At 43.8% G+C, this 20,050-nt stretch overlaps 1 protein-coding gene across 1 annotated transcript in view; it reads left to right on the top strand.

Annotated features, from left to right (window-relative positions):
* The window catches only part of THBS4 (thrombospondin 4), a 73,399-nt gene that overhangs the window by 14,499 nt on the left and 38,850 nt on the right, over positions 1-20,050 (top strand). The window contains exons 3-4 of the mRNA XM_061619766.1: positions 3,338-3,585; positions 4,873-4,978. Coding sequence (XP_061475750.1) covers positions 3,338-3,585; positions 4,873-4,978 — 354 coding nt within the window. The remainder of the gene's footprint in view (positions 1-3,337; positions 3,586-4,872; positions 4,979-20,050) is intronic.

Here is a 20,050-nt window from a genome sequence, read left to right as displayed (position 1 = left end):
AAAAGGGGACATTCGCCACCGGTCTATAGTTGTTCAGGTCATCTGGGTCTAAGGAAGGTTTCTTTAAAAGAGGTCTTACTACTGCCTCTTTGAGGCTACTAGGGACTACTCCCTCACTCAAGGAGGCATTTATCACTTCCTTAGCCCAGCCGGTGGTACCAGTCCTACTAGCCTTCACTAGCCAAGATGGACAAGGATCCAGCACAGACGTGGTCGCACGCACCATTCCAAGCACCTTGTCCACTTCCTCAAGCTGCACCAACTGAAACTCATCCAATAATGAAGGACAAGACCGTGCTCTGGACACTTCAGTGGATTCAACTGTCATAACATCAGAGTCTAGGTCCCTACGGATGCATGCGATTTTATTTTGGAAGTGCCCTGCAATGTCGTTACAGCGAGCTTCAGATGTTTCAATGGTATCTTGAGGACCTGAATGTAAGAGTCCTCTTACAACCCTAAAAAGCTCTGCTGGGCGGCAAAGAGACGTCCTAATAGAAGCAGCGAAGTAAGACTTCTTCGCCGCCCTTACCGCTTTTATGTACGACTTAGTAGAGGCACTTACCAAAGCATAATTGCATCCGTCTGGAGTTCGTCTCCATCTGCACTCCAGCCTCCTTCTCTCTTGCTTCATCGCTCTCAGCTCCAGGGTATACCACGGAGCTGTATGAGCTCTGCAACGAAGAGGGCGCGCGGGAGCGATCGTGTCAATAGCCAGGGTCATCTCCGTATTCCACAGTTCGACCAAGGCCTCGACAGGAGCGCCAGTACTATCAGCCGGAAAAACTCCCAGAGCCCTCTGAAAACCGGTAGGATCCATGGGTCTCCGGGAGCAGACCAACTTAATAGGTCCTCCACCCTTGCAGAGGGAAAGAGTCGTCGTAAGTCTAAAACTCAGCAGGCAATGATCTGTCCATGACAATGGGGTAGATGAAAAACACCCCACCTCCAGATCACCATCTCCATGACCAGTGGCGAAGATCAAATCAAGAGTGTGACCCGACACATGCGCTGGGCCAGTAACAAATTGAGACAGCCCCATGGTTATATTGTTTATATTGTTATAAATCATTGATTTTTCCATTTGACTGTTTGATGCATTTAAATAATAAAACTGAATCCTTTTCCTTCTCTTCAAATCATAAGGAATTGTTTTTTAAAAAGTGAGAAAATTACCATTTTTTTCAACCAAGTTAAGCGTGTTCCAAAAGTGGACAATGATCACAAAACCATCTGCTAATCCATCCAGATATATGCTGCAGACTCCCCAGATACTTCCATGTCTACTTTTTTCTCTCTTCTGGTCTTCCTTCTTGCCTGGAGATATGCTTAGAGAAAGAATTGCCCACCTTTTAAAAACAGCATTTTAAGTTGTGTGAGCTTACTTAACAGCAGTACTTTGAAGCCTATTCAAATATCCTACAGAATTTCTGATATCCTAAAGTGAAATCCTTTTTACTGCCTTTAGAAGCAAAACAGCAGGGACTTTGGTGTTCTCCACAATGAATATGACTGAAGACTTCATTGTCCATTGGCACCATTAAATTCATTTTTCCCTGCAGTGGAAGGGTGTAGCAAGACGGGTGGTTTTAATATTATCATGTCTTTGGTCTTTCCTATCAAGCATTTTCCCCTCAGCTCTCTCCAAAAACAGTATTCCACCCCCTCAAATGAACCTTGATCTTCTATCCAATCCAGCTGCCCTCTGGCAATCCTGTCTCATGGCCATTGGCCAGTTGTGAGCTCTTCCACCTTTTCCCTCTCTTTCTATCTGTTTTTCTCTGATTCTCTGCTGCATTCGTCTAGTCATGCTCCAGATGCAGGGTCTTACTTATAGGTCTTGCCAGATTCTGGAGAAAGCTGGAGAATGTTCACATATCTTTAAATCTGCAGGAGATAAGCAGCTGCGGCTCTTTTTGCCCATTCCCTCCCAGGCCCTGTCATCCCTGCCATTTCACAAACTGCTGTAACAAATCATTGATGGCTTCATTTCTGGGGGAAATAGTGCAGGGGGCATTTTTCCTGGGACTGCAGCACAGGGAGAAAGGGTTAAATCCCCCCTCCCTGTTCGTCATGGCCCTGTTCCTTACTGCTGCTCTCCCTGGTGGCTTTTAATTTCAAAGTAAAAACAAGACATGTTCAAGTTTGTCTAATTTGGTTCAAAGTTAATAATAGCTTGCTACTTACGTACCACCTTTTAGTAGGCAAAATGCTTTAGTATTACCTTTGTCTGACAATCCAGCAGGGCAAAACTAGCCCTGCAGTTAGACAGTAGGGCCAGTGCCTAAGAGCCAAAGTAGACCTGGTGTCTCCCACATTACATCTAGTTTGGCCCTCAGGGAGCAGATATGGAGCAACATTAAAGGGGAAGAAATTATCAGTTATTTACTCAGTTATTGGATATTTAGCATGGGGAGGGAAATGCTATCTGGATTTTTCCTCCTCAGACACCCAGATGTCTTTGGCCAACCCTGCTATAGTCCTTCGTATTTCTGGTTAATAATAGGAAATGGAAGCTGGGAACCAGAAATTAGCCAATGACTCCCCAGTATGGTGGCCAGGTGCAAAAGAGGACTGGTCCCCTGCATCTATTTCTGTTCCACGTAATATAGAAAAATATCAGAGTGGTGCACAATATGATAGAAAACACAATAATAATAATAATAATAAAATCAGTTAATTAAATTTCTATCCTGCCCTTCCTCCCAAAGGAGCCCAGGGCAGCAAACACCAAAATGGTAAAAGAACAGAAATAAAATAAAAACATTTAAAAACAAATAAACATATACAATGAAACCACAATACAAACTACTAAAAAAAGCAATAAAAGTGCAGAAATGCATACAAGCATTGTTGCATACATAAAAAGATAGGGTCCATCTTAATAATCAGAGAAAGTCGGGGGTGGGGAAGATGCGTCTTCAAAAGATATCTCAAGCAGGTTGCTTAGTAGTTGTGCAGAAAAAGGAAATCTGCTGAAATTCCCTCTTCTACACAACTTTTAAAGGTGTAGGAGCTGTGTCCTCTTTTTGCATATCACCACCCAATGTATCTGAACATGGACAGAATTTCTACTATTGGGTTTTTTACTCCTTGTGTCAGCTATTTTATTTTTATCTGCGTCTAGCATAATGCTCCACATGGTATATGCATTTAGAAGCTATTTGGTAACTAGAACGCTGAACTGTCACAACAGACACAATCGAACTAAGAACAGCCAAGCTGGCAAGGATTTACTGTAACTTCCCATAAACTTCCTGCTCTGTTGGCAGAGGTTTCACCCTATACCAATTATATTGTATTCTCACTTTACAATAATAATGTTATTTTGTGCTAGTTTTCCTTCGGTATTTGAGGAATGATGGGAAATCAAATGCTGTGATCTTCAGCAATGTGCCATTGGCTGATGGGAAGCGCCACACAGTCCTCCTCAGGCTAAGTGGCCTGCAACGTGGCTACAGCAAAGCAGAATTGTACGTGGACTGTGTGCAGATGGATTCTATTCAAGATCTGCCTAAAGCCTTTTCAGGACGGTTGCAAAGCTCAGAGTCAGTGGAATTACGAACACTGCAGAGAAAAGCACAGGTGAGCAGCTGTAGAGAAGCAATGGAATCTTCATGCAGAAGCTCCTCTTAGGTCAGAGGGCTTGTCAATTGCTTGGATACATGCCATGTCTGAGACACATGTGCTCCAGTTGTCAGGGTCAGAATGGAGAGAGAGCAGGGAAGGTGAGTGTGCTCATCTGTCAAGTGATCCCTTTAGTCCTAATGGTTTGGAGAGTGATTTGTGAGTGTAACTTTCCCTCGAGGCTAGAGGCCTCTTGGGCATCATCAGAGATCTTCAAGAATATGTACTTATATGTATAAAAGAAGGCCAGTTAGTGTTGTCAGCTTTTGTTTTAGAAAGCTCTGGCACCTCAAGCTCAGAGCATATACTTTCCTTTTAAATGGGAAATCAGCTTCTGTTTTGGATAATGGAGTTAAAGATATGCTACATCTAGGCATGTGCAGTATTCCCTTTGCCTTTGGCGCAAATCAGCTTTTTAAAAAACACTGATGGAAACTCTGAATGCCACTGAGCATGTGCAAATTGCCCTTTTCTGCAATGAATAGAAAGCCAGGAAATAACAAAAATCCCAATAACACATACAGTTTTTCAAGTTTTATATTTATTTATTTAAAAGATTTATATCCTGCAATCATCAAGGTACCTTATAATAGGTTTAAGAATCCACATATACAGACTCACATACACCAAACCCACACAACCCAGCAGCCTTTAGTCCTCTGGCTGATGGATGGGATTGGAGTGTGCATTTGTGCATCCCTTCAGCTCTGCAACCCCACCTGAAGCCGAGTGTTTTTTCTAGCAGGAAGTAAAGAGGTGAACTCCTTATAGCTGCACATTTGCAGGCTGATAGATGATGCAGGGTTGATCTCCCCCTTGCCTTGATGCTATTCCTGGAAGGTGGGGTACAGCATCCCAGCAGCTCAAGGTCCCCTGGCCTGTGACAGAAGCCAGAGAGTGCCTATCTTCAGCTCTGCAGTCCCATTCTATCCTGGCAACAAAACTACAGTTCCCAGAGTGGCTTAACAATCCTTCTTCCCAGGGAACTCTGAGAATTATAAGTCTGTGAGGGGAATAGATTTCTGTGAGATCTCTTAAAATCTCTCAGCGCCCTTATCAAATTGCAGTTCCCAGGATTCTTTGGAGGAAGCCATGACTGTTTAAAGTGGTATCATAGTGCTTTAAATGTATGGTGTGAATGTGGTCAGAGACAGAGAGAGAGATTTGTTATAACAGTTTTGAACTGCATGTCTCTTCCTTCCTTACGTCAGCGTCTGATGCCCGAAATCTCCTTTGCCATTCCAGGACACTTTGGAGGAGTTGAAGCTAGTAGTTAGAGGATCATTCTCCCAAGTAGCCAGCCTCCAGGACTGTTTTCTTCCACAGATTGAGCCATCAGTTCAATATCCAGGTAATTTTTACATAATGAAATAAACATACTTGGCCATATGTAAAATTGTATTCTGAGCATAGAAGGGAAAAAGTATCTAATTATTTTTATCCTAGCTGTACTGCAAGAAGAAACAAACATACGCCATACTTCCAAGGGAGTGTCCTGTAATTAACCAGTAGAGTTGCTACTTCTTGTCCTGGACACCAGATGTTCTTTAATTCTCCATTTGATGGAAGAGAAAAGGCAGCCATAGAATCATAGAGTACTAGGCTATGATCTGAAGGCACATAAAGCTACCAGTTCAGTGAAACTAAGCAGAGTTGGGTCTGGTCAGTGCCTGGATGGGAACTACATGTCCGCCTCTTTCAGTTCCATGATGGAAGACAGGTGGGCTTGTGCTGGAAGGGCCCTTGGAAATCAGTCCGACCCCTTTCTCAGTGTAGGATCCACAATGCAGGATGCATCTGCAGCATCCCTGACAGATGGCCATTCAGCCTCTGCTTAAATATCTCAAGTGAAGGAAAATCCACCAACTTTCTGGGACAGGCTATTACACTGTCAGACAGCTCTTAACATTAAGAAGTTTCTCACAATGTTTAGCCAAGATCTGCTTTCCTGCAATTTCCACTCTTCGATTCTAGTGCTGCCTAATCAAGCAACGGAGGACAAGTCTGCTCCATCATCAGCATGACAGCCCTACTGATTTTTGAGGGTTAATATCACATGCCTGGTGGCCACTGCCTTTTTCACAGTTTTCTCTGGCTCCTCTGACCCATTCCCTCTGGTCCTGTCACTTGTGTTTTCTCTCCTTCTATGTCCAGTGTGACAGGAAGGGTGTTTGGAAGCAAACACAAACACCTTTGTCAAAACAACTTTTATTATAAATGAGGGAAGGAATAACTTTTCTCCAGCATATAATGCCCTTCCAAGGCTGTATCCTTTTATGTACAATGAGTCAACACTGCTGTCCATTCCCCCAGTTGAATCCTATATGATACCATGTTGTTGCCCAGGTGTTTCTGTGAGGTGATGCTCTCATTCTGCTCCTTGGCATTGCAGGCCGACGGATCCTCCTGTACTTGATTTAATATTTAATTTATTTATTGGATTTTTACCCCTCTTTTTTGCCAAGGCACCCAAGGTGGTTTACAGTTATACAATTCTCCCACCCACTCACCAGCAGATAAAAGACAAAACACAAACATAATTTTTGAGATTCCCTCTTAAGTGCCCATGCAGTGCTTTGCATGTTTGTTGGTCACACTCAGAAGAAACATGCAGGATTTTTTTGTGAGGTGCTTATGAGTAGACCTGTCATGAGTACTCAAAAGGAGGCAAGTTTCAGCTTCAGAGGCACTCCCACCCACCTTGTCATTAGTGCATCTTCTTAGTAGAAGAGGATTGTATCAAAGGAAGTTCCTCAGACAACAGGGCAGGCACAAAGGTCAGAGGAGGATGGAAACAGCCTTTCTGCCACATACATCTGTAGCTTTAAATAGGGCACTCCATGTTTTTTTTCCTCCTGTGAGAGAAGCTCACTGTCCAGCCGCCACCACAGAACATTTGAAAGAGATCAATTCAAACAGTTATCAAGCAGTTGTCTCTTGTACTCTTCCCTCCTAAGGATGAGCTGAAATGTCTTAGAAAATAAGATTTCTTTCAGTGTTCTTTTTTGAGCCTGTCCTGAACTGTTGGGGAGTTTCAGTCTTCCCCTGGTGAACATTCAGTGAAATGGCCTATCCATGAATTTTGAGCTCAAATGTGGATCCAGTTTTAATATTGTTTAATAGTTGTTTTAATATTGTTGAAGGAAACAATGGACTTTGCCCCTCCTCCTTCCAGTATCTCTCTTTATTCACCCACTGCTTGCTTCCTGTGCCAATATGAACTGATATGAACTGACAGTACAGCTGCATTCAGGGAGCTGCATTTTCTCAGAAAAGAGTTTTCTGAAGAAAAACTATTAAGGGATTTTCAACTCCCCTCTGAAGAATATTAAGCAAATCCGTCATACACCCCCATTTCATCACCCACAAATAGAGTGGGCTGTTTAAGAGGTCCTGCACACACACACACTGTATCTTCAGGCAAGTTGTTCACTTTTTAAAAACAGTTTTAAAGCTCAGCATGAACTTTTTTTTTTCATTGAAGTAGTTTTGGTGCTTTATTTTTTTAAAGAGGGTAATCAGTGCAGAAAAAGCTGGAAACTTGCACCAAGGATGTTGGGGGAAGATGGATTTGTGCACATTGCACACACCAGCCAGTCAATGTTATGCAAAGCTAATGTGTGTGGCAAGCTGACAGAACTGATTTCCCCTGAGCTTAATCATGGACAGGAAAGTGTATGTCTGCAGACTGGTGAATGCCATTTCACAGCGCTTGATCACTCAAACAGTGTATGTCTGTAAGTACCCTTTCCTTTCTGTCCCTTTCTGAGGAATGCTGCCATGTCAGCAGCAGCTTTAGTTTGATGCAGGTGCTTGTAAGATCTACCAATGAGTAAGGATGGGAATCAAGTAGCAGCAAAGCATTTCTCGGAAATGTGAAAGCTATTTTTTTTTTAAGAGTAGGTGTGTATGTTCTTACAACAGTATTAGCTTGGGTTGCATTGTACCATGGGCATGTTTTCTAGTATTTTTCTAGTAAACCTGTTCAACAGATATATCAACCTCGGAGCCAAAAACAATTTAAACTGAATTGCTTTAGCATATGTTGGGGGGGGATTGGAATCATGTCTTCACCAGTGCATGGAGGTCTCTGTGTTTTGTTTATTAGAATGAAGTCAGTGGTGGTTGACCTTGTGAGAGCTGTGGCACAGAAATCTGTAACAGCTGCATTTCTTCCACTTTGGACAGATGTGCATCTTAAGATTGCTGCACAAAACATCAATGTCACATGAGGTCTAAGGTGCTAGTACTGCTGTGTTTATGATGCCCACTTATATACTTCCTGTGAGGAAAGCCGGTATAAAACTGGTGTGTCTTTCAACAACCATAACTGTGTGCATGTGGAAGGGTGGTGGTGAATATGGAATCGGTTACATGACATCATTTCAGTGATTCCTGCCACCTCCATGTGTTGATTAGTGTCCTCCATGCAGGATTTTATTTTATTTTATTTTATTTAGGTATTTCTACAAGGCCTTTCAGAGCCACACAATCCTCTCAAGGCAGGTCATATTTTAATATACAGAGTGTTATTGAAGAGTGGCCCGCTCTAGGATGCACACCTTAACGTGGTGAGGGGGTTTGAGAGTTGAAGAAGCTGAGAGCAATGCCGTCAGGAGTCTAGACCAAGAGGCTAGACTCCTAGAAGGGGCACCCACGGCAGAATGGTCAAAGCTGAAACACCAGACTAAGGTGCATCCAAACTCAGACGAAGGTGATGGTAAATCACCTCTGGATACCTCTTACCATGAAAACCCTATGAACAGAGTATCCAAAATGCAACACGAGATAGTGCTGGAAGATGAGACCCCCAGGTTAGAAGGCATTCACCGAGCTACTGGGGAAGAACAAAGGATGAGTCCGAGTAGCTGGGTCAAAGCCGAAAGGAAGCCCAGAGGCTGATGCGCACAGATGTGAAAGGAGAGTTTGGAGTTGTACGATGCACACAATAGGAACATGGAATGTGAGAAGCATGAACCAGGGAAAGTTGGAAATTGTCAAGCAAGAAATGGAACTTATCAGCATTACAATACTGGGTGTGAGTGAATTAAAATGGATGGGAATGGGACATTTTCAATCAGGCAACTACAAAACATTTTATGCAGGAAATGAGAAATTAAGAAGAAATGGGATTGCTTTAATAGTGAGATGTGTTGTAGCAAAAGCAATTAGGAGCTACAATGCAAGGTCTGAGCGAGTGATACCAATGAGATTAAACGGGAACGCTATTAACATAAAAATCATCATCCAAATCTGTGCTCCAACAGCAAACACAGAAGAAGAGGAATTGGAAAGATTTTATGCAGAAGTACAGGAAGAAATTGATCACACACCAAAACAAGATGTGCTGATAATCATGGGGGACTGGAATGCAAAAGCAGGGAACAGAGAAGAACTAGGAATTGTGGGGAAATGGGGCTTAGGAGACAGAAATGAAGCAGGAGAAAGACTTACTGAATTCTGTGAAGCCAATAATTTGTTTCTTGCAAACACATTTTTTGAGCAACTGAAAAGACGACTGTACACGTGGACATCACCAACTGGTCAATATAGGAATCAAATTGATTATATAATTGGTAACAGAAGATGGAGAAGTTCAATAATTCTGCTTTGATTTGGATTCCTGCATTGAGCAGGGGGTTGGACTTGATGGCCTTATAGGCCCCTTCCAACTCTACTATTCTATGAAAACACGACCAGGAGCAGACTGCGGTACAGATCATGAACTGGTCATATCGAAGATCAGAATAAAGCTAAAGAAGAACAACAAAGCAATCATAATGCCAAAACACAATTTAAATAACATCCCAGGAATATAAAGATCAAATAAGGAACAGGTTTGAGGCTTTAAACTTAGTTGACAGAGAACCAGAAGAACTGTGGAGTGAAGTCAGAGACATTATCACGGAAGAATGCAAAAATGATAAAATCTTTAGCATCTGCCAGGACTTAGACTCCAGTGTTATAGCAGGTGAATCAAGCGAGGTATCCAGAGCACAACCTTGTCCCGATTTTTTGGATGAGTTTCAGTTTGTGCAGCTTGAGGACGTTGTCAAGGTGCTTGGACAGGTTCGTGCAACCACTTCTGTGCTGGATCCTTGCCCTTCTTGGCTAATAAAAACTAGCAGGGATGGAACAGCTGGCTGGGCCAGGGAAGTGATTAATGCCTCTCTGCAAGAGGGTGTGGTCCCTGGCTGCGTGAAAGAGGCAGTAGTGAGACCACTCCTGAAGAGGCCCTCCCTGGACCCAGAAAATCTTAATAACTATAGGCCGGTAGCAAATGTTCCATTCCTGGGCAAGGTCCTGGAACGAGTGGTGGCAGGCCAGCTCCAGACACTCTTGGATGAGACCGATTATCTGGATCCACTTCAGTCGGGTTTCAAGCCTGATTTTGGCACAGAAATAGCCTTGGTTGCCCTGTATGATGACCTTTGTCGGGAGAGAGACAGGGGGAGTGTGACTCTGTTGATTCTCCTTGATCTCTTAGCAGCTTTCGATGCCATCAACCATGCTATCCTCCTGGAGAGACTGGCTGAGTTAGGAGTGGGAGGGTCTTCCGGCAAGGATCTTCTTCCGGTAAGAAGCCTATCTGTAAGCTCTTGCAGACAGTAGAATTCTATAACAAATACGTGTTTTAATCTTTTACGATTTGGAACTCTGACATTACCATATTCAAGCTGCTTTTGCTTAGCATCTGCTGGTATCAGAAAGATTACAGCAAAAAGCAATAAAAGAGTGGCAGCAGGGTAAACAGAAGCCCTACAGTTGGACTAATTGCTGCCATTAATCTGGGCGACTGCTACATTCCTTGCAACTCTGCAAGAGTAATTATCTGGAATCCTTTTAAAACGTCTCTGATCTGCGGACAACTATATGCAAAAGCAGATAAGCAGATAAGCACTGCAGCTATTACGAGAGCGGAAGGTGCTAGTGTTTCAATGTAACATATCAAGCAATGGCTACAATAAGGAGAGCTAACGCTTGGGAGAGGTGAAGAGCTTGTCATGGAGAATGGAAATGGATCAAACAAACGGCAGCCCAAGATAACTATTTCCCTCGAATGCAGGATGTATTGCATCCCCTGAATACACAGAACCCTCAGACAAAGGTCCCTTTACAAGCAGTGGCACATGAATGGTCACTAGGGAAATCTTTCCTCATCAATAATCAGACAGAAAATATTGCCAATGACACGGCTATAAGTTTAGCGGAGGAGCTGTGAGATGCAGGATTTAACTGCTCTCTAAACTCTCTCAACTCATCCCACGACTCACCCCCCTTGGAGACTCTCACCATTGACTCATATTACGAACAACTCAGCGAAAACTCCCCTACCATAAAATCCTTTGGAGATTCTGGACCATGCTTCCCGGTAGCTGAGGCTAATGACGCTTTTAAAGGATTAGACTCAGATGGACAACTTATTATCTTACAGGAACTGAGACTAATCAAATCCTTCATTAATGAAACAAATAGTCTACTAACCGCCTTGGTGAAGTCCTGGGGGTCACAGTTCGTATGTGGCCATCTGGAGCAGCCAGCTCCTGTGGGGATGGGTCCTGGCTCGCCTGGCTCTGCTCAGCAGCTGGTGCCTGCAAAAGGAACAGCTAAGAAAGAAGAAACAAAGGCAAACAAAGAATTGTAAGAAATCCAAGGAAATGGACTTCAAACCATTATTCAAATTACTTGAACCACAAAAACCGACCTCTACTATGAGAGAGCATGTTTTGTCACTACCATCTAAACCAAGCAACCTCCAGGAAGTATCTCCTTCACACCCTAGAGGGAGCTCTCTCAGCGAACCTATTTCTGACGAAGAGAGCTTTACTTCAATGTCTGCACAACAGAACCAAAAGACATTTTATACTAAAATGCAGCCTCATCCTTGGAATTTGGTTCTGCAGCCTGGGAAATTGGTACTATCATATAACTCTAGGGCGACAAGGAGCTGGCCCTCTTTTCCAAATATAAACTATCTGGATAACTGTTTTGCCCAAATTTTACATCCTGGACAACCTACTAATTATATTAAATCCATGATCAATGTATCCACTAGACCTGGAACATGGCGCTTAATTGTGACATTACATTCCACGGTAATAACTAATCAGATATTTCGGAAAAGAGAAGAATTATATGGCAGAGGCTTTTTGATACAACGTTATTATACCAATTCTGCAGCTCCAGAACCACTGTGGCCTCACCTTGGAAGCTCAATGAGTCCACATTACTCAGAGACAGAAACAGAGGCAACTCTGTATCCTGTATATCCACAACATAAAGAACGAACTCTGCCTGACATACCACCTGTCCTGGCCCTACCCCTCTCGACCTTACTGGGGGAGCTGGAACTGGAAGAGATTCAACTGACGGATCTATACTCTCAATTAACAGAACTGGAGAGAGTATGGTTATCAATAAACTATACTGTCTAATACAACGCCTTTTAGATACGAATCAACCAAAGAGCTCCACTGAGGAAGTGCCTACCTCCTCCACTCCGGATACGACCTACTCTTCAACTGAACTATCTTTGTCCCAGCCCACAACCTCGAAATCGCGCCTACCCTCTGGGGCAGCACACAAGGGAGGAATGAACCTACTGAACCATACTGAAATGCTGCATTGACCTTCCCAGCATAAGCTACCCGCACTAGAGGCAACTTACCCTACATGTAAATCTAACACCTTACCGTTTACTGTATGTATATTACGGATGCTGTCCTGGAACATAGCTGGCTGGCCTGCTAAACAAAATGTCCCAGACTTTATCAACTTCTTAAAACATCAGGATGTAATCTGCTTACAGGAGACTTGGCATACCAACGACTTAAATATTGATGGCTTTAACTCTATATCCTTACCTGCAGTCCCACAACCAATTCTATCTAAGGGACGCCCTAAAGGAGGGTCGGCAATCCTGATCTCCACAGCATTAAATGCCCATTGTAATAGGATCCCATCTTGCCACAATTTGGCCATGGCTGTTCACTTGACCTTTGACACGCTATCTTTCTTACTAATTAATGTTTACATTCCCCCGGCCACCTCTAAGGCACTTACAGAGCAAATATGGGAGGACTTAGATCACTTCCTTATAGAGCTGGAGGCACGATTCCCCAAAGCCCTGGTAATTATCCTGGGGGATTTTAATGCTAGGATTGGCCAGAACAATGAGAGCCTCTTGGCTTCTAACCTATGGAGGGGTGAAGCTAACGCACATCTAGTTCCTGAGCCAGAGAGAACCTCCAAAGATCACAGCATTAACTATCTGGGAATATGTCTGACTCGCATTACCGGCAGTCATAATCTTACCATCCTTAACGGCCTAAACCCCCTCGATGCCTGTGCGGAATATACATACATTTCAAATAGAGGAAGTAGTGTGATCGATTACGCGATCATTTCGCACCATCTTCTGAATTCAATAATGGACTTTTCAGTTGGCAATAGACTAGACAGTGATCACCTTCCTCTATCTCTTTCATTGCGATTAAAGACGAATGGCCGGCTAGAGGCAAAATGTAATCAGGCTGTCAATCACTTGCTCCAATACAAATGCCCTATATGGACTCAGATAGTTGCCTCCAAAATAGCGGAATTTATAACATCTCCCCTGGCGAAGACCTTACAGGAGTCTATTGAGAACTCCCCCAATCTTTCCCAAACGCTAAATATATTCGATTCCCTGGTTGAGATATTTCAACCATTATTAGCACCTAATAACATTCCCAGACGAGTAAATGTCCATTCAGGCCCACACAGATGGTATGATCAAGAATGTTTAGACCTAAAGAGACAACTAAAAAAGATATATATTCGCTATCGCCACCAAAATGCCAAAGCCTTGCCTGAGGCTTATTACACGACCAAGCGGGACTATAAGGCTCTTATAGTTACTAAAAAACGGCTAGCGCTACACAAAGAGTGGGAATCCCTGAGACAAGCAGCCCAAGATAAAAATCCCAAAAGATTTTGGTCATTAGTCAACGGTGCTACCAGACCCTTCAATTCAGCCCCTTGTAATATCCTCCCAAGTGTTTGGGAGCAACATTTTGCGGACTTCCAAAAGGATCTGCAGCATCCCCTCCCAGTGCTCCCTCCAGCAGACAATTATGAACCTCTCCCTACATGGCCACCGGTCTCGCAGACAGAAATAATTGACTTGATCAAAAATCTAAGACCGGCTAAAGCACCTGGTGGTGACAATTTATTTATTTATTTATTTATTGTGCTTTTATACCGCCCTTTAGCAATAAGCTCTCAGGGCAGTGTACAACAATAAAAACAGGTTAAAATACAAGTGAGTATAAATAAAATGCACTATAAAACATATGTGAAAACAAGATTGCAACAACAAAAAAATTAAAATTTGAAATTTAAAATTTAAATTTAAAAAGCCTGGGCAAAGAGGTAGGTCTTTACCTGGCGCCGAAAAGATAACAAAGAAGGCGCCAGGCGTATCTCATCAGGGAGGTCGTTCCATAATTTGGGGGCCACTACTGAGAAGGCCCTAGTTCTAGTTATTGCTGTCCGGGCCTCGCTATGCGTTGGAACCCAGAGAAGGGCCTTCGACGTCAAGCGCAGCGAGCGGGTAGATACATAGCAGGAGAGGCATTCCACCAGGTATTGCGGTCCGATGCAGAGATCTTAAAATCACATCCAGACTGGTGGGCACCCATTTTGGCCAATCTTTTCACCTTGATTAATAATAAAGGACACTTTCCACAGTCTTGGAAGGAAGCCATAGTTGTGCCTATCTATAAGAAAGGACCTAGGAATAAGCCCGCCAGCTATAGACCTATTAGCCTACTTTCGGTGATTGGCAAGCTTTATGCCACTTACCTTAAGAGGAAACTGTCCAACTGGATGGAGGAGGAAAACGTGATGGGATGGGAACAGACAGGCTTCAGGAGCGGCAGATCGGTAATGGACCACTGCCTTCTATTAAATCATCTAGCTGAAAAATACAGAAACCAGGTAGGGAGTGGCCTATACGTTGCCTTCATTGATTTGAAGTCGGCGTTCGACTCTATTCCGAGGGATATTCTGTGGGCCAAATTGGCTAAAACATCTATTGACAGGAGGCTGCTGTTTTTGATATGCAATTTGCATTTGAATACTTCCCTCCGAGTCCGCTGCGGCCCTAAGGGAGACCTCTCCAATTCAATTACTACGTCAAGAGGGGTCAGACAGGGATGTGTGCTGGCCCCTCTCCTCTTCAGTTTTTTTTTTCCTGAATGATTTGGCTCCCAAATGCCTCTCGCCGGACCTACACCCGCCCAAAATTGGAGGAAAGAGCTGTCCCATCCTGCTCTATGCGGATGCTGCTGCTCTGCTTTCTTTTACTAAAGTTGGCCTTAAACGCCTGATTAGGATTTTCATGACCTACTGCTCAGAGAATTCCCTCACAATTAATTTTTCAAAAACCAAAATCCTAGCATTTGCAAAATCCTCCTCAACCCCTGTATGGAAAATCAACGGACATACTATTGAGCAAGTTAGATCCTATAAATATCTAGGCATTGTATTTCATTCCTCCCTTTCTTGGGTGCCACACATACGTGCGTCAGTGGCGACGGCATGGACAGCGATGAAGAGTATTATACGCTACTTCTATAAAAATGGGGGACAATACATACCGGCAGCCATCCAGGTGTTTAGAGCTAAAATACTACCCCAATTACTGTATGGTGTCCAACTTTGGGTACATGCTTTCAATCCTTCGGTTGAATCAGTATTTTCTTACTTTCTCCGACGGATTTTTGGAGTCCCCAATTGTGTTCCAAATGCTGTTTTGAGAGTAGAGGCGGGATCTAGCTCGGTCGAATGCTGAGCTTGGTCCCTTGCCTTTAATCTCTGGATCCAAATTACTTTTGTACGTCCGTCAGGCTTCCTGTCGCTCCTTGGGGAAGATCGGTACCTTTCCACTTGGATGAAATGCTTTCTAGAAAAGCTTCCTTATCTAGGCCTATCCACAGAACCTCTTGCCTCCCAAGATCCCAGTAAGGCTAGGCAGATTATCAGGTCCCGGCTTAAGGACATTGACAGTCAATCCACAATGCAAGCTGCAGCTAAAGTCTGCTCCCCCCTTCAACACAACTTGAATGTTAACTTTCCAAAACATGCTCCCTATTTAGACATCTTAACGAACCCTAAATACAGATTAGCCTTCTCTAAGGCCCGTTTCAACTGCCTAGAGTCAGTCCTACTGGAGGGTAGATTTAAGGGAATCCCACTAGCACAATGCCTTTGTCTGTGTAAAGAAGGACATGTAGAAACACTTTCCCATGTTCTCTTTGCTTGCCCGTTATATGCTGAGGAAAGGGACCGATATATTACACCCCTCATACAAAAGCACCCTCACAGATCTCTAAAGCAGTGGATGACATGGTTGCTAGCCGGCAATGATAGTCCCCATTTGATTGCTGTGGCTAAATATTTTAATGCAGCTCAGAGCAAACGACCGTTATTTACTCTTAACCTTCTCTTGTAGTTGATTTATTGCCACTCTAGTATTTGAGTGCGAATTTTATTTTAATTGATGCACTGTTTGTAAATTTTATGCGTTTGATGGGTCGTTGACCGCAATAAAGAATGATGATGATGATGATGGGAGTGGGAGGTACTGCATGGCAGTGGTTCCGCTCCTACTTGGCAGGTCGCCTCCAGAAGGTGGTGCTCGGGGAACATTACTCAGCACCCTGGACTCTCCAGTATGGGGTTCCTCGGGGGTCAGTTCTGTCCCCCATGCTGTTCAACATCTACATGAAACCTTTGGGTGTGGTCATCCGGAGCTTTGGAGTGCGTTGCCATCAGTATGCTGATGACATGCAGCTCTATTTCTCCTTTTCATCTTCTTCAGGTGAGGCTGTCAATGTGCTGAACCGGTGCCTGGCTGAGACAATGGACTGGATGAGGGCTAATAAACTGAAGCTCAATCCAGGCAAGACTGAGATGCTGCTAGTGGGTAGTTCTTCTGACCGGATGGTGGATGTCCAATCTGTCCTGGATGGGGTTGCACTCCCCCTGAAGGAGCAGGTTTGTAGCTTGGGGGTTCTCCTAGAACCATCTCTGTCACTTGAGGCTCAGGTAGCCTCGGTGGCACGGAGTGCCTTCTACCAGCTTCGGTTGGTGGCCCAGCTACGTCCCTATCTGGACAGGGATAACCTGGCTTCAGTTGCCCATGCTCTGGTAACCTCCAAATTAGATTACTGCAATGCACTCTACATGGGGCTGCCTTTGAAGATGGTTTGGAAACTGCAGTTTGTGCAAAATGCAATGGCCAGATTGGTCACAGGGATCAGACGGTCCGAAGCTATTCTGTCCGCTTGCATTGGCTACCTGTATGTTTCCGAGCTCGATTCAAGGTGCTGGTTTTGACCTATAAAGCCTTACACGGCTTGGGACCACAATACCCGATGGAACGCCTCTCCCAATACGAACCCACCCGTACACTACGTTCAAGATCAAAGGCCCTCCTCTGGATGCCTACTCCAAGGGAAGCTGGGAGTCTGGCAACAAGGGAGAGGGCCTTCTCAGTGGTGGCCCCCAAATTATGGAATGATCTCCCTGATAAGGTGCTCCTGGCGCCAACACTGTTATCTTTTCGGCGCCAGTTAAGACTTTCCTCTTCTCCCAGGCATTTTAGCATGTGTTTTAAATTGTTTTAAATTTTTAAATTGTGTTTTAAATTGTTTTTAAAATATGTGTTTTAAATTGTATATTTGTTTTAATGTTTTTGGTTGCTGTAAACCGCCCAGAGAGCTTCGGCTGTGGGGCGGTATAAAAGTGCAATAAATAAATAAAAGACAATGCCTCTAGTTAAAAAGAGAAAGACCTCAATGGATGACTGATGAAACTCGTTAAATTTTTAGAGAGAGAGAAGGAAAGCAAAAGGAGATAGAAACACGGTTAGAACCCTAAATGCAACAATACAGCGATTAGTATATAGGGACGAAGAGAACGATTACAATTGTTATTCTATAGAAATAGAAGAGGACAACAAAAAGGTAAGAACAAGAGCCCTATTCTAAAAGAATAGAGAAATGAAAGGGAAATTTAAACAAAGAGTAGGGATGTTGAATAATCAACAGGGAAACACACTGACTGACCCAGATGAAATAAAAGGAAGATGGAAGCAATACACTGAAGAACTCTATAAAAGAGATGCAAGGATGACAGATTCATTCATGGAGGCACCGTATGCTGATGAACCAGAAATTTTAGCATGTGAGGTGAAAGCTGTTCTTAAAATACTTGGAAGAAACAAATCAGCAGAAACAGATGGCATACCAATAGAGTAGCTATTTGCTACTGAGACTGAATCTGTCCAAATTTTGACAAAAGCTTGCCAACAAATATGGAAAACTAAGCAATGGCCTACAGACTGGAAGCGTTCAATATACATCCCAATTGCAAAGAAAGGGGATCCCAGGGAATGCAGTAATTATCAAACTATTGCCTTAAAATCGCATGCAAGTAAAGTAATGCTCAAGAGCCTACAACAAAGGCTGTTACCATATATGGAGCAAGAAATGCCAGATGTCCAAGCTGGATTCAGAAAGGGAAGAGGCACCAGAGATCATATTGCAAACATATGTTGGATAATGGAATGGACCAAGGAATTTCAGAAGAAAATCACCCTGTGCTTTATAGATTACAGCAAAGCCTTTGACTGTGTAGATCATGAAAAACTATGGAATGCTTTAAAAGAAATGGGGGTGCCATAGCATCTGATTGTCCTATACTGTGGACAAGAGGGTACTGTACGGACAGAATATGGAGAAACTGATTGGTTCCCCATCGGAAAGGGTGTGAGACAGGGGTGTATTTTATCACCCTATTTATTTAATCTATACGCAGAACAAATCATACGGAAAGCAGGATTGGACCAAGATGAAGGAGGTGTGAAAATTGGAGGGAGAAATATCAATTATTTAAGATATGCAGATGATACCATACTACTAGCAGAAACGAGTAATGATTTGAAATGAATGCTGATGAAAGTTAAAGAAGAAAGCACAAAAGGAGGACTACAGCTGGACCTCAAGAAGACTAAAGTAATGACAACAGAAGAGATGTGATTTTAAAGTTGACAATGAGGACATTGAACTTGTCAAGGATTATCAATAACTTGGCACAGTTATTAACCAAAATGGAGTCAATAGTGCTTCCTTGAAAGAGGGTGCACTGCCATCTGCCCTCAAGGAGGCGGTAATAAAACCTATTTTAAAAAAGTCCTCCTTGGATCCCCAAGAGCTGAACAACTTTCGCCCAGTCTCTAACTTACCATTTCTGGGCAAGGTGATTGAGCGAGTGGTGGCCAAGCAGTTACAGACACACTTGGAGGAAACAGACTATCTAGATCCATTCCAGTCGGGCTTCAGGACTGGATATGGATATGATTTGAAGAGGGCGTTAGACAGGGGAGAACATTCTTTCCTCGTCGTCCTTGATCTCTCAGCGGCTTTCGATACCGTCGACCACGGTATCCTGTTGGATCGCCTGCGGGGAATAAGAATAGGGGGCACGGTTCTACGGTGGTTCCATTCCTATCTCTCAGACAGGCATCAACGGGTAGCTTTGGGAGATGAGGTTTCAGACCCTTGGCCTCTCAACTGTGGTGTGCCACAGGGTTCTATCCTCTCTCCCATGCTATTTAACATCTATGTAAAGCTGCTGGGGGCAATCATCAGGAGATTTGGGTTGCAGTGTCACCAATATGCGGATGACACTCAGCTCTATCTCTCATTCAAGTCCTCACCAGAGTTGGCTGTGGATACTATTTCCAAGTGCCTGGAGTCCGTAAGTGATTGGATGGGAGGTAATAGGCTGAAGCTGAACCCCGACAAGACCGAGGTACTGCTTGTGGGAGATAGGAGTAGGTTGGGGGATATTGACCTGGTGCTGAATGGGGTAAAATTGCCCCTGAAGGACCAGGTTCGTAGCCTCGGGGTCATTCTTGACTCCAAGCTGTCCATGGAAGCTCAGGTTTCTGCGGTGAGCCGGGCAGCTTGGTATCAACTACTTCTGATACGGAGGCTGTGACCCTACCTTCCTGTCCATCTGCTCCCACGGGTAGTACATGCCCTGGTCTCCTCTCGCTTAGACTACTGTAATGCGCTCTACGTTGGGTTACCCTTGAAGACAGTCCGGAAATTACAGCTGGTACAGAACGCGGCGGCTCGGTTGATTAAAAACGGCCGCCGCTATGATCATATTACTCCTGTGTTAGAAGAACTACACTGGCTACCAGTTGTTTACTGAGCCCAATTCAAGGTGTTGGTTTTAACCTTTAAAGCCCTACACGGTTTCGGTCCAATTTATCTAAAGGAGCGCCTTCAGCATCACCAAATATCCCGCCTGACGAGAGCTGCCTCACAAGACCTTCTCTCGGTCCCACCAGCTAAAACAGCTAAGC

Source organism: Rhineura floridana, chromosome 1 (genome assembly GCF_030035675.1).
Source record: "Rhineura floridana isolate rRhiFlo1 chromosome 1, rRhiFlo1.hap2, whole genome shotgun sequence".
In the NCBI taxonomy this organism is placed as follows: Eukaryota; Metazoa; Chordata; class Lepidosauria; order Squamata; family Rhineuridae; genus Rhineura; species Rhineura floridana.
This window is presented reverse-complemented; position numbering and strand designations above follow the sequence as displayed.